This window comes from Schistocerca americana, chromosome 1 (genome assembly GCF_021461395.2).
Source record: "Schistocerca americana isolate TAMUIC-IGC-003095 chromosome 1, iqSchAmer2.1, whole genome shotgun sequence".
Classification (NCBI taxonomy): Eukaryota; Metazoa; Arthropoda; class Insecta; order Orthoptera; family Acrididae; genus Schistocerca; species Schistocerca americana.
In genome coordinates this window covers 517851497-517867433 of record NC_060119.1, presented here as the reverse complement: position 1 = coordinate 517867433, position 15937 = coordinate 517851497, and the positions used below count along the sequence as shown (strand labels likewise).

The 15937-nt window shown below is 40.9% G+C and overlaps 1 protein-coding gene across 1 annotated transcript in view; it reads left to right on the top strand.

Annotated features, from left to right (window-relative positions):
- The window catches only part of LOC124605277 (serine/arginine repetitive matrix protein 2), a 268096-nt gene that overhangs the window by 39101 nt on the left and 213058 nt on the right, over window positions 1-15937 (top strand). The window contains exon 3 of the mRNA XM_047136851.1: window positions 11703-11810. Within this exon, the coding sequence (XP_046992807.1) occupies window positions 11703-11810 (108 nt within the window). The remainder of the gene's footprint in view (window positions 1-11702; window positions 11811-15937) is intronic.

Below are 15937 nucleotides of genomic sequence, written 5' to 3'. Positions count from 1 at the left end.
TCCAAAAGAATTTCTAAGGTCACTGAATCCAAATGGGTTTCCGCCAGACAGTTTGAAACTTACAGTGGCCGTTCCTAAATACTACTACGCAATCTCAATCTTCCGAAACTTTATAATGGTACCCGTTTACAGATTAAAACTATGAGAACTAATGTATTGAAGCTATATCCTCACAGGTTTAGTAGCTGGAGAGGTCGCTCCCGTGTCCCTTATACCAGTGATCTCAGCCGATTTACCCATTTATTTAAGCGACTTATGTTCCGAGTCAAGGTTCTGTTTGCAATAACAATAAACAAAACTCAAGGCCAGTCATTCACATACTTCGGAACTGATTTACGATCAGTGTGTTTTCTTCACGGCCAGTCGTGTGTTGCCTTTTCGCGAAATGGTAGTTCAGAAAACCAGTTCATAGCCGTACCACACAGGACTAAAAAACGAAAAATGTTGTATATTCTGAAGTTTTGTAACCGTGTTGTGTACAAGTAGATTAAAACTGAAGAAACTGCAAAAAGGTGGGAATTTAAGGAGATGGGACCTGGATAAACTGACTAAACCAGAGGTTGTACAGAGTTTCAGGGAGAGCATAAGGGAACAATTGACAAGAATGGGGGAAAGAAATACAGTAGAAGAAGAATGGGTAGCTCTGAGGGATGAAGTAGTGAAGGCGGCAGAGGATCAAGTAGGTAAAAAGACAAGGGCTAGTAGAAATCCTTGGGTAACAGAAGAAATATTGAATTTAATTGATGAAAGGAGAAAATATAAAAACGCAGTAAATGAAGCAGGCAAAAAGGAATACAAACGTCTCAAAAATGAGATTGACAGGAACTGCAAAATGGCTAAGCACGGATGGTTAGAGGACAAATGTAAGGATGTAGAGGCTTATCTCACTAGGGGTAAGGAAAATTAAAAGAGACCTTTGGAGAAAAGAGAGCCACTTTATGAATATCAAGAGCGCAGATGGAAACCCAGTTCTAAGCAAAGAAGGGAAAGCAGAAAGGTGGAAGGAGTATATAGAGGGTCTATACAAGGGCTATGTACTTGAGGACAATATTATGGAAGTTGAAGAGGATGTAGATGAAGATGAAATGGGAGACACGATACTGCGTGAAGAGTTTGACAGAGCACAAAAGACCTGAGTCGAAACAAGGCCCCGGGAGTAGACAACATTCCATTAGAACTACTGACGGCCTTGGGAGAGCCAGTCCTGACAAAACTCTACCATCTGGTGAGCAAGATGTATGAGACAGGCGAAGTACCCTCAGACTTCAAGAAGAATATAATAATTCCAATCCCAAAGAAAGCTGGTGTTGACAGATGTGAAAATTACCGAACCATCAGTTTAATAAGTCATAGCTGCCAAATACTAACGCGAATTCTTTACAGACGAATTGAAAAACTGGTAGAAGCCGACCTCGGGGAAGATCAGTTTGGATTCCGCAGAAATGTTGGAACACGTGAGGCAATACTAAACCTACGACGTATCTTAGAAAATAGATTAAGGAAGGGCAAACCTACGTTTCTAGCATTTGTAGACTTAGAGAAAGCTTTTGACAATGTTGACTGGAGTACTCTCTTTCAAATTCTGAAGGTGGCAGGTGTAAAATACAGGGAGCGAAAGGCTATTTACAATTTGTACAGAAACCAGATGGCAGTTATAAGAGTCGAGGGGCATGAAAGGGAAGCAGTGGTTGGGAAGGGAGTGAGACACGGCTGTAGCCTATCCCCGATGTTATTCAATCTGTATATTGAGCAAGCAGTGAAGTAAACAAAAGAAAAATTCAGAGTAGGTATTAAAATCCATGGAGAAGAAATAAAAACTTTGAGGTTCGCCGATGACATTGTAATTCTGTCAGAGACAGCAAAGGACTTGGAAGAGAAGTTGAACGGAATGGACAGTGTCTTGAAAGGAGGATATAAGATGAACATCAACAAAAGCAAAACGAGGATAAAGGAATGAGGGAATTAGATTAGGAAATGAGACACTTAAAGTAGTAAAGGAGTTTTGCTATTTAGGGAGCAAAATAACTGATGATGGTCGAAGTAGAGAGAATATAAAATGTAGACTGACAATGGCAAGGAAAGCGTTTCAGAAGAAGAGAAATTTGTTAACATCGAGTATAGATTTAAGTGTGAGGAAGTCATTTCTGAAAGTATTTGTATGGAGTGTAGCCATGTATGGAAGTGAAACATGGACGATAAATAGTTTGGACAAGAAAAGAATAGAAGCTTTTGAAATGTGGTGCTACAGAAGAATGCTGAAGATTAGATGGGTAGATCACATAACTAATGAGGAACTATTGAATAGGATTAGGGAGAAGAGAAGTTTGTGGCACAACTTGACTAGAAGAAGGGATCGGTTGGTAGGACATGTTCTGAGGCATCAAGGGATCACCAATTTAGTATTGGAGGGCAGCGTGGCGGGTAAAAATCGTAGAGGGAGACCAAGAGATGAATACACTAAGCAGATTCAGAAGGATGTAGGTTCCATTAGGTACTGGGAGATGAAGAGGCTTGTACTGGATAGAATAGCATGGAGAGCTGCATCAAACCAGTCTCAGGACTGAAGACCACAACAACAACATTGTGTACAAAAAATTTAAAAACAGTAAAACTGAAAACGAAAACAAGATCCTTTTTTTATTCGTAGTCTGCATGATTTATTATAATGTTTATTTACCTTCAAACTGGGCGAAGTCGCAACGAGGAGCCGAAATTTGCTTTCTGGCACAATTCCCAGGAGTAACACAAATTAGGACGTTTGAGGAGCATTCAAGAAGTAATGCAACATTTTTTTTCTCGGCCAATTCCGGTTGAAAAACTGCGGAATTTGTTGTGGGACATCGTGGAATATTTCCGCTTCAGCCCCCATAGTTTTACGAAGTTCCGATAGGTTGCGGCGTTTTCAAAATGCCGTCTGTAATGGAGCTGCGTTCCAATGAGATAGTTGTCACTGAGTTTTATTTGACGAAAAAAGAGAGCGTCGCAGATATTCACAGACGCTTGCAGAATGTCTACGGAGTGCTGGCATTGAACGAAAACACGGTGAGGCGTCGGGCTAGGCGTCTGTCATGATAGCAACAAAGTCGCAAAAACCTGTCCGATCTTCCACGTGTTGGCCGGCTACACGCAGTATTGACTCGTGCAACGTTAGAACGTGCGGACACTCTCATTCGAGGTGATCGACAGAACACAAACAAACACGCCGCTATACATCTAGACGCCTGTGTTGGTAGATCTGACACGCTCGTCCAGCTGTTGGGATACTCAACGTTTTGTGCTCCATGGGTACCGTGCGGACATACAGAGCCCCTCTCGTAAGGTTTCATAAGGCCGTCGTATTGAAAAATAGGGTTTCGTAGCCAAAAGAGTGGGGATTAATATGGTGTATTGGAATCCTGAATACAACTAACTAGCTTTCATAAGAAAATGTGTTGAATTACTTATTGAACACCCCTCGTATATCCATTTCCGATACACGCGAGATCTGTTCAACAAATTCCGGAACATTCGTAATTTCGCGCCAATGGTGCGTTCGAGCGAAATGCGGTTGGCATCCCTGCGCCCGCCTGTGTTTAATGTGTAAATGCCGGTAGTTTCGTTGTTGTACGTCTTTTAGATATTGTTCAGTGCTGTATTGAGTAGAACGTCGTGTTGCACAGTTTACGAATCTCGAGATGGCAGAGTTAGAGGAGCAACGCGCCTGCATTAAATTTCGCATGGAACTCAACAGAACCTTTACAGATACACTAAATTATGCAAGAAACCTGCGGTGATGACTGCTTGAACCGTACTCGGTGTTACGAATGGTTCACACGGTTTAAAAATGGCCTGAAGGAAGTTTAAAGATGGCCCTTCGATGTCTACCGACGACGCTCATGTCAAGAACGACTACGAAGACTGGCTGTCAGAGATATTACAGAAAAATGTAACATTTCAGTTGAATCATGTCATGAAATCCTCGCACAGCATCTTGGAACGCATCGTATTGCCACCAAGTTCGTCCCACAGCTCTTGAGTGAAGCTCAGAAAGACGTTCGCCTCGCAATCTGTGGAGAGCTTTTGAATGCGCAAATGAGAACGAGATGTTCCTTAAGAGAATCATAACTAGTAGACGTGGGTCTACGGTTATGATGTTGAGACCAAGGTTCAATCTTCTCAATGGCTCGGGACAGGTTCTCCAAGACGAAAAAGCTCGTCAGGTCAGGTCAAAGGTCAGAGCCATGCTGATAGTTTTCTTTGACCTGAAATGTGGCTCTTGCGTCACGATAACGCACCCTCACATTAATTCCTGTTGGTGCGTAACTATTGGAAGAAAAAACAAAAGAAAAAAAAGAGCTCACTGTTCTGCCTCATCCTCCGTACTCTCCAGATCAGGCCCCTGTAGACGTATTTTTCTTTTATTTCCAAAGTTGAAAAACCCCGTTGAAAGGACGAAGATTTGCAACGATAGACGACATGAAAACTTGCAGACGGCATTCACGCGATCCAGCAAGAGGCTTCTGCAAGTGGAAACGGTGATGGAAGCGGTATGTCAGTTGTGGAGGAGAGTATTTTGATGGAGACCATTCACAGTGTGACGCAATGGTTAAGAAGTGGGGCGGACCTAATCCGTTTTTTAACAATCCAGTTTAAGGTTTTCTCGTGATGTTGTTGATTAGTTGCTTCTAAATTAGATGCCGAGATTATTTCTTTTGAAAACTTCATGGCTGATTTCCTGCTCCAGTCTTGTGTCCCGTCTCTGACGACTCCATTGTCGACAGGACGTTGTAGTCTTTTTATCATTCTTCCCATGTTGCTGCTTTGTTCTTGCACTATATCTCGTTTGAAACTCTACGCGGTGCCAGCCAGTGATTTTTCAATTTGGCGTCAGCGATTTCAGGAAAGGATACGGATGTTATACAGGGCTGACCTTCATATTGAGTAAACAAAGCAAAAACAGAAATTCTAAACTCCGTTTTTCAAATGTTCCTTTTAAAAAGGAAAAATCAGGAGTATTGCCCCAATTTAATTCTAAACTATTACTACAAAGATGAGTAATGTAGATATTGGTGTTAGTGGTGTTGTCAAACAGCTGAAATGTGTAAAATCGAAGAAAACTCGAGTGCTCTATGGGACACCATTCAGATTCTATATTGAATTTGCGGCTGAGCTATATGAACCACAATTTACCGTAGGTCCATCGAATAGAAAACCATTTCAAGTTGTTGGAAGAAAACACATGTCATACCCATCTGCCAGAAGGCTAGCAGAAATGATCCACAAGCAAAGCTCTAGACAGAACTTTCTTTTGTCTTACAGTATACTGCATCGAATGAATGGAACGGCTTTGTCCAGTAAGAGGAGTCTCTTGTCAGAGATAGTTTAGTACCGTTGCTTACTTTGCTGAAATGTAATAATTGTACATCACTTAAATACCTGAAACGATAGAAATGTGCCTTTGCTATCCTGCAATCGTTTGCCAATCAATAATTGAGATATTTAACCACAAAGTAATGGCAAACTTTGTGTGTTAAGCTCAAGTTCTGTGGCATCTGAAACATATGAGAGCAAGTAACGTCAACGAAAATTTATCCAAAGATGATTAGATGAGTCCTGTTCCCTATTTTCTTCAGTGACTGTAGAGCATACAACATAGAAGAAGAACTGAGCTATCGTTAAAGACTATCATACGACACTTATTATCTAAATTGTTTCACTTTAAAGGAGAGTGATGATGCTAGGGACAGGCAATAGGTATCACATACCACGATCGTGAGTCGTGAGACGCCCATATATCCGCATTATCGTGCTTGCAATAAGTTTGTACTTCTTTTGACTGACATCAGCTACTAGAATCAGAATGCATGTATCCCGATAGAAGATATTCCCCAGGTTAGATCGCCTGTGAACATGGCAGATGTCTGAAAGGCGGATTTCCAAAAACTGTTCAATACTTTTGTGACAATATTCCAGAACTAGACAGTAGACTACATTGTTGTTTAGAGGACTAGTTTATTATGTGATTACTTATTTTCTGTTCCGACGTCCGAGAGGGCAGACATTACTAAGGAACTGTTGAAGCTGCAAAGTGCACGGCGGTTTTTCTACTTTTAACTGTGTCCTGACAGTATGACCACAGAGCAGGAGGCGTGAGACCAACCTGCTCCGCCTGTCGCCAACATCTACCCACTATTATCATGTGACTTACGGATATACCAGTTTCTTTACATTTTGAGCTAAGAGTGAAGCTTTAAATTTGTACTTAGTCTTCCTATTTGGACTCATTTATTTATTATGAACAACAACGGTGAATAATTGTTGCTGCTGCGGTATATGCAAATAGAAATGCACCATTGAGCCCAGACACTATGACCACAACCCATTGTTAGGGCCCCCCTCGTGGGAGCGAGCATTTCGGAAACGATGAAGCTGGGCGACGGTTCGCACGCCACTGTCATCATCGTCATCATCATCATCCATGGAAAGTGATTGAAGGACGTGAAACCACGAGTACGTGGCAAGATGTAGGACCTCCACGCCTCATCACAGAACATCCATCTCGGAGGCATGCCCACTCTGTAAAGCAGGAAACGCTGTGGTCTATGGCAGATCTGACGAGAGTGTTGGTTCAGGCACAAGTTTTTTGCAGCACACCTTTCAGCACACACTGTCGAGCATACAGTTTCGCAGTTTGCCTCTTCCGATCTTGACCCATGGACATTTTCAATTGACACACATGCTTGGAATGACATGGGGTTTTATTAGAACCAAAACAATACAAACGTTCAAAAAATGTCCGACAGATGGCGCTTCATCTGATCAGAATAGCAATAATTAGCATAACAAAGTAAGACAAAGCAAAGATGATTATCTTTACAGGAAATGCTCAATATGTCCACCATCATTCCTCAACAATACCTGTAGTCGAGGAATAATGTTGTGAACAATGCTGTAAAGCATGTCCGGAGTTATGGTGAGGCATTGGCGTCGGATGTTGTCTTTCAGCATCCCTAGAGATGTCGGTCGATCACGATACACTTGCGACTTCAGGTAACCCCAAAGCCAATAATCGCACGGACTGAGGTCTGGGGACTTGGGAGGCCAAGCTTGACGAAAACGGCGGCTGAGCATACTATCATCACCAAACGACCCGCATCTGTCGGACATTTTGTGAACTTTGTTTTATTTTGGTACTAATAAAACCCCATGTCATTCCAAGCATATGTGTCAATTTTTACCTCTCTATCTACATTATTCCATAGTTTATTAAGTTTTTAAATTTATACTGACTTTTTGATCACCCGGTATTGATAAATGGGCGTATCCTGCCAATTTCTTTGTAAAGTTGATTGGATTTTGTAATTATCGAAATAACATCACGTACTCTTTCAACCAGAGAAGTTTAATTTAGTTTCCTCCTCCCCTTCAAAGTACTTCACTTTTCATGTTAACTGAATCTTCCGTCGGTTCTCTGTAGAACAACATTATAATAAATGAAAAATGCCGGTTTGCTTTAATTGTACAGTATCTCAACTGTATTACTGTAGAATAAAAGCAGACTAGCGCTTTTCATTTATTACTTCACTTTCTTCCTCAAATGGTACAAATGCCTATAAGCACTATGGACTTAACATCTGAGGTCATCAGCCCCCTAGACATAGAACTACTTAAACCTAACTAGCGTAAGGACATTACATACATCCATGACCGAGGCAGGATCCGAACCTGCGACCGGAGCAGCAGCGCGGTTCCGGACTGTAGCGCCTAGAACCGCCCGACCACAGCGGCGGCTTCTTCCTCAGGCAGCGTGTTTATGAGACAAGTGCTAAATAAATTCGGAAGTGTGGCAGTGTGTTCCAGTAAATCCGTTCAAAGTATGCACATTAGAAGCAGTTTTACTCCTACAGGTAAAATGTGTGTAATTATGACAGTGTGAGTAGTTACCTTCAGGTTGTACCGATCTCGAAACAATTATGGTTATTTAAAATGTCACAATAGGAAACTCTTGCACTAGTGGCTGTGTGTTGGAACTATGTACGATTAATAATTTAGTTCCCGATAAATGAACCAGAAAGAAATGTATGGCACCAGAAAGTAAAATCCGAAGGATTTCGTACTTAAAACTAATTGTATGTGGTAAACTGCCAAGCTGATGAACGTCGTAGCTTTATATTCGAATTTTTTCCGAGACACGTCCTTTTAGGCATACTTGGAAGCCATTTCTCGGTGACTGTTATTAAAACAGATTTGGCAGCACGATGAAGTATAATAGAAAACACAAGAAAAGCTGGGGCAATCCCATCTTCTCCTATAACTAATACCGACGTGTGAGCTGTGATACTTGTCCCCAACAAGCGAAATGCCTTACATTTATTTCTGCAAAGCTTTCGCTTTAAAGCAAGTTCATTCCAGATACCGAATACAAATTGTTAAGATACCTATATGAAACATGTTTACAAAATCCACAGTAATTGCGAACGATTCCTGACTGCATTAGCGATCTAATGACTATAAAATATGCATACTGCTGTTTACGGACAAACCTTACGCCTTATATGTCACGTGACTTTTGGAGGGAATATAATTTGGCGACAAAAATTCTGTTGTGCCCATTTGAAAACTCATTTTATAGATATTCCTATTGTATGTCTTCAAGTTTCACCCTAATCGATCGACTCGGTTGCCGTACACAGCGTACTTTAGACGGCTTCTTGCTGTCCGCAGAAGACAAAAACGGCGAAACTTCTGTGGGGCCTCGCGTTAAACGACTTGGAGAAATGTCTCGGAACAGTGAAAGGAACGGATGCTGGCCCAAATGGGCTCTTCTTTGAAGGCCACAACTACTGTTCGAACATGTTTCGTAACTACAGTACAGACACTTGCAGTATCCGTTTAGTTTCGTTTGAGCGAGACCTCGTGCATGCTTTTTCTGGTGAAGCGTAACAACGCACACACTCGACTCTTCCTAATTCGGAGCTTAATAAATCTAGTTTCTCAATAAATCAAAGTAATTGCCCTGTCTTTCGAAAAAAGTCGATAAATCGAAGAGACCGTGTGTGTTTTGGTGCACTCGATAAATCGTAGTGATTTTCATTACACTCTAGTCAGCAGCGAAAACTTTATAATGGGATATTTGACAGTTTTGTGGAAATCGTCTGAAATGGTTCATTACATCATTTTATGATCAGAACAGGTTTTTCTCCTCTTCAATTTTTATAAAAACGGAAATTAAATTCAAATAATTTGAAAGCCCGCTAAAAGCTCCATTCGAGCCATGTGATGCCTGTGATGTCACTGGCTAGCTCGCTGCTCCTACTGTCATGAAGGTAGTTCACTGTGATGTCTTGTTTTGGACTTTACCTTTCGGAATACGGATTACAAATGGCTTGCAGTAAGTAGTACCACACTGTACCAATACATCCATAAAAACTCGGAAAATTGTTTTTGAGTGTTCCGAAGAATGAGAAGTTGCGTAAAAAGCTGTTTCACTGTACCGGCAGAATCTCACCACGTCGACGCACTAGTTCCCTAACTTTGTTAAAAATGTCTTACTAATGATATTCTGCAAGTTCTCTCTGAAGCGCTCTTCAACTACAGATCCTGACCCAGGTGGTCTATGAAAGCATCCGATCACCATTTTTGACCGTTCAGTTTCACCCAGATTAATTCACTGATCGAGACAGGACGCATTGCTACAGGTTGCTTACGGCCTATTCCTGTCAATAAGCTGTACCACATTATGGGTATAGCACCGCTACGCATTCGAAGGCAAGCTGCAACAGAAGTGGAGAAGAAAAAACAAGAAATCGACCCTAGACATCCTCTGTTCGGACATGACTCTAACAACCAAGACTGATGCCAAGAAAAAGCTTCCTACAGAAAACTATGGCAATTCGTTCATCTCGCAGAGAGGAGCTTTGGCGAGACTCCCTAGCTGAAGACAATTACATAACGGTCAAGGAGGAAATAGCCGAAGGTTCGCACCTGTCATACGTGACCTGAAAGACTTTGAACAAGCTGCGAGTTGGGGTGTCAAGGTGCAAAGCCAACCTCAGGAAGTGGGGCTTCAGTAATGAGGAGGAAACTTGTCAGTGTGGTGACGCACAGGACGAACAACATCTGCTAGTCTGCAGGAACCTACCGGCTGCATGCACTATCTGTGATCCTGCTGCAGCCAGCGAAACTACTGTGATAACCGCCGAATACTGGGCCCGTCAAAAAATATAATCATCTTGCTGCTTGTTTGTATATATTATTGAATCTGTGTCATAAATACTACTGTACATATTTAATTTTGCAAATTTGTTATGTGAATCAATACTTATTAGTTTTTGTAATTATTTTATGTCCTGGACTCGAAAAATAAATAGATAAATAAATAAATTCACATGCGGAATCCGTGATAACCTTTTGTCGATTTTCTTACTGCAGTAAACACGCCACCATCATTGGCGATTAACCTAACCTTACGGTCAATATTCCAATCTGAATTTAGGATTTCGTTGTCATTGACTTCTGGTTTCAATCAGCTTTCTGTTCGCAATACTATCTGTGCATTATAACCTTCAGTAAGCGATACTAAATCTGGGACGTTTACTTGGATGCTCCTGCAGTTTACTAAAATCATATTAATCTTTTCTATCTCTGATCTGCGAGGACCAAGATTCTCTGATGTCACTGTGGCTGATTTATCAGGCCAATCGCCTGGACCATATCTCATTTAATTTATATAATACCACTTGTAGTTTATCTTCGCTATCTTGGAACACAACCTGACCACCTATGAATAACATCGTGTTAATAGGTTTATTCCTCCCAATATTTGTGCCTGTTGGTGTTCCACCTTCTTCCACTCGCTGATAATGTCATCTATATAGATACTGGATAATGTTGGTGACGAGCTACACCCTTATTTTACCTTGATTTGTTTGTACTTCAGGCTTTATCATTTCATCATGTCAGTTCAAATTCAGGTAAACATATGTAGCCTTTCTGTGACTTGGATTGGTTGTTTAGGGATTCCTCTTTTTTTCATTATTGCCCATAGCGTATCTCTGTGAATTCTACCAAATTCTTTTTCAGAATCCACAAATGGCAGGTGGGTTTCTCGATTAAATTTTCGTCTCTCTGATATTATACATTTTTATAGTAAATCTCTCTGCGACTACAGTAGTTACGCAGCTTTCGACACTCACTTTTTGTCACTGAGTGAAAGATAAGGCATCATGTTGAAATCCTAAAATGTTAAAAGAAGTTGAACTGATACTGCTAGTCCTGGTAAGGATTTTTGCTGTTAGTATGTACCTGTACGCTGCACATGAAATTAAAGGTTTAAAAAACTGGTTATAACCAGGAGCCTGTGTAACAGTAATAACTATTACTGTTTATAATAGTAAGCTGAAGCATCCTAGCAAACAAAATTGTAAGAAAAAGCCATATTGTTTCAGTGACAACTGAAGGTGCTTTAATTTAAAGCGAAATGCGTTTGGTATTAGTAAGACTTCGATTACAATCGCAAAAACGGTATTTAACCTATGCAACTTGCAAATCTGCGACTGCGGAAAAAAGAGGCCAACATAATGCTTGCAAGTAATTTAAAAGTGTTAAGAGGTAGAGAAGGCAATCCTCGTGCTGAGAATTCATAGGGAGGCTCCTAGTTCATTTGTTTATAATTTGTAATAAACTCAATAACGTGCTTAAAAAGATATTCGTTTTTCTTGCAGGTACACAGCGGAGGAGATAGAACTGAGGGTAGCAGAATATCGCACCATGTTGGTCGACAGTGGCGGCAAGGCAACGGCCATACCCAGGGACGAATTCGGACGCTTCGCGTAAGTACTCTTCACATAGCTATCATTTCTTCCTCGGCAGCACGGAAGCGTCAAAGTACTTTCTACAGCCCACACCTGAGCTGGTCTTAGTACTTTGATGCCTCACTGAATAACACCTGCACTAGACTGGTAATTTTCCTCTTTGCAGCTTCCTGAAATTGTTACAGAAATTTCCAGCGGCATTATACTGCTCTGTTTTCGGATTTCATTACCCACGCGACAATAGATAGATAAATGAAAGGATCCACCTGTAGAACGGATTTTTTTTCACATTTTTCGGATTTTTATCTCATTATAAAATTTGCAATTTTCCGAATAAAATTATATATATCATCACTTATAGACTCACATGGGAAGTATTTTTACTTTTTTTAAATATAATATACACCAGTTGAAAACGTTAAAATTTTTACATGCATTGCTTCAAGATCTAATAAAATCGGTAGTTTTTTATACAGCTGGCTGTGGATTGCTGTGTTATAAAGCTCATGTCCAGAAGAGGATGGGAACTAGGTTTAGGAAGTTGAAACAAAGTTTGAGAGACAAGAAACTTTCTGATCGTAAAACCATAAGAGGCAGGCTGACAGAGGAAGTGATTGATGAACTACAGCAGTATTATGGGATGGCCATTGGAAATAATACTGAGGATTTGTTGAAAATGAAGCAGGCAGTATGGGCTACCCTCTTCCACAGGCTGTCAACTGATGAAAAACCAGTACACCACCTGTGCCCTCCTGGACCTGATTCATGGTACAATTACCTCAATGACCAGTACTCAAACAGTTCATACAGCCATAAACATTCCATCCCAGCAGCAGTCATGGATATCATAAAACCTATTTACAGAGACCTGGCAAATCGCGAATTACTGAAGTAGTGTCTGCACAGTCAGACTCAAAATTCCAATGAGTCGTTCAATAATCTTATATGGACTCACCAAAAAATGTTTTTGTTGGAATGAAGACGCTAAAGTGGGGGGGGGGGGTCAGTGATGCTGTTATTGCTTTTAATGATGGCAGCATTGGTAGGATGAAATTGCTACAGCATACGGGAATTAATCTTGGAGCAAACTGCATCAGAGAACTCCAAAAAGAAGAAAAGAACTTCGAAAAAGATCAAGAGGATAAGATACAGGGTGGTGCAGGGTGCTTCTGAGTGACTAAAAATAAAAAAATTAAGCATTTATTGAGTGAGTTACATTCTTTTGCAACTTTAGGAGCCGTTCCTGAAAATTTACATATTCTGTTGCATTTTTGCCTAAATCTCAGAAACCATGTCGAGTAGAGTATTCAAATTTTCAGGGAGTATATCCTGAGTCTACTGAACTAAAAGAAGAACATAATGTTATGCATCATTAAAATTATTTAGGATAACATACTAAAAAGTACACAAAATTTTAACTGTGTAATTAAAAAATTGTATTTCAGAAATCAGTGACTCAAATGCAATTACTGTAATTCAGTAGACTCAGAACATACAGTTTAATATCCTGTAAAAGTTTCAATCCAATGGCTACAGTGGTTCCTGAAATGCAGGGAAGCCAAATCACTAAATTTAACATTGTCGGGATAGTGCGTTTCAACTCCCCTTGTTGTTGTTGTTGTTGTTGTTGTTGTCTTCAGTCCTGAGACTGGTTTGATGCAGCTCTCCATGCTACTCTATCCTGTGCAATCTTCTTCATCCCAGTACTTACTGCAACCTACATCCTTCTGAATCTGCTTAGTGTATTCATCTCTTGGTCTCCCTCTACGATTTTTACCCTCCACACTGCCCTCCAATGCAAAATTTGTGATCCCTTGATGCCTCAGAACATGTCCTACCATCCGGTCCCTTTTTCTTGTCAAATTGTGCCACAAACTCCTCTTCTCCCCAATCCTATTCAATACTTCCTCATTAGTTATGTGATCTACCCATCTAATCTTCAGCATTCTTCTGTAGCACCACATTTCGAGCACTTCTATTTTCTTCTTGTCCAAGCTATTTATCGTCCATGTTTCACTTCCATACATGGCTACACTCCATACAAATACTTTCAGAAACGACTTCCTGACACTTAAATCTATACTCGATGTTAACAAATTTCTCTTCTTCAGAAACGCTTTCCTTGCCATTGCCGGTCTACATTTTATATCCTCTCTACTTCGACCATCATCAGTTATTTTGCTCCCCAAATAGCAAAACTCCTTTACTACTTTAAGTGTCTCATTTCCTAATCTAATTCCCTGAGCATCACCCAACTTAATTCGACTACATTCCATTATCCTCGTTTTGCTTTTGTTGATGTTCATCTTATATCCTCCTTTCAAGACACTCCTCTCAGTTTAGCTATTATTTGTCAGAGGAACATTGCATCGAGCCTTACATATTCTGTCAAATACAGACAATGGCGTAATGTACATCGGATATATACGTGGTAATCAATTGAAAACCAAACACCCGCCACAACGGGACCATGGGATGGTTACTTTAAATGGAATAATCACTACAAGCATTGACATTTATCCCATTGGGAGACGAGGCAATTCCTGTTTCGTAGAATGCGGTCGGCCGCTGGTGGATGCACAATTGCACCTACTCTTGCACTTCCTCATCCGACTGAAACCGACGTCCACGCGTGTCTTTCTTCAGATCGCCAGAGATATGAAAATCACGCGGTGAAAGCTCCGGGGTGTACGGAGGATGTTGAAGTGCTCCCCAACCAAATGCTGAAGCGCAGCCTCGTCCCATTAACAGTGTGGGGAGGAGGGGCACTATCGTGCAACAGAATGTTTCCATCTGACAGCATTCCTGGGCGTTTTGATTTTATGGCGCATCGCAGTTTCTGTAAAGTGTCTTCATAGCGGTCGACATTGATTGTGGTTCCACACTCGAGGAACTGGACGAGTAGCGGGACCCTGCGAAGGAGGAGGTGATCATGACCTTAGCGAAACTTGCGTGAGCAGCTGTCGATTTCTTGGGCGGCGGAGACGCGTGATGTTGCCGTTATTGGCTTTGCCTTTTTCTCCTGAGCTGTCGGCCGTCAGCATCCTGTTGCACGATAACCCACGGCCACACTGCTAATCGGACGAAGGCTACACTTAGGCGATTTTGTTGGGAAATACTGAAACATCTGTACAAGTTTCACCGTGTGACTTTCATAGATGTGGTGACATGCATAGATGTCGGTTTCAGTCGTACCAGGAAGTGTAAGAGTGGTTGCGGTTATGCATCAGTCAGCTGCTGACTACATTCTACAAAACAGGAATTGATCATTTCATCTCCCAGTGGGATAAATGCCTTAATGCGTGTGGTGATCATTTTTCAGAGAAACCATTCCACGGCCCCGTTGTGGTGGATGTTCGATTTTCATTTGACTTGTCACTCGTACATGGAATCTGAAGACTCAAGACTTTCGATAGAGTTACGCACTGTCGCCTAATCAATACGGAGTAGAAGACCAGCCTTATGGGTGGATTGAAGAGTTCCAAGCAACTAGAAGCCAGCATTTTATTCTTAATGGGTATAAATCTTCACAAATAAAAGTAAATTCTTACACACCACAAGTGATTGTTACAGTGCTGACACTGTTCACAGGATATTTAAATCAGTTACTGTAATCATTACTTTCACAGTATATATAAATGACTTTAATTTTATTCCTGAAACTCGAACTGTCTCTTCTGCCAGGATTTCGTAAAGGGCGATCCTGCATAGAACGGATATGAAACCTAAAAAATAATGAAGTGTAGGAATACCGCGGTGACTTTTGTTGGCTTCAAAGAGGCTTTCGAATCGATGGATAGGCAAACATTGCTGTATACTTCAGAGGAATTAAAAATCTACAGGAAAACGAGGGAAATTATCCAACAGACATTAACCACTACAATCTCGAAAGTTAAACTCATAGCAGAAACTTCAGAAGCAATTCAAATCCACAGCGGTGTTCGCGAAGGAGATGAACTTTACCACTACTATTTAACACAGTTCTCCAAGACATAGGAACAGGTAATTCAACTTGGCATTGAAAAAGAGCTGAGAATGAACGTGAAGGTGTAGCTTTCACAGACTACCTCGCTATTCTAAGAAACAATAGACTCACGAAGTCTCACAGAAAACTGGCCTGCAAATCTCCTGAGAGAAAAATATAC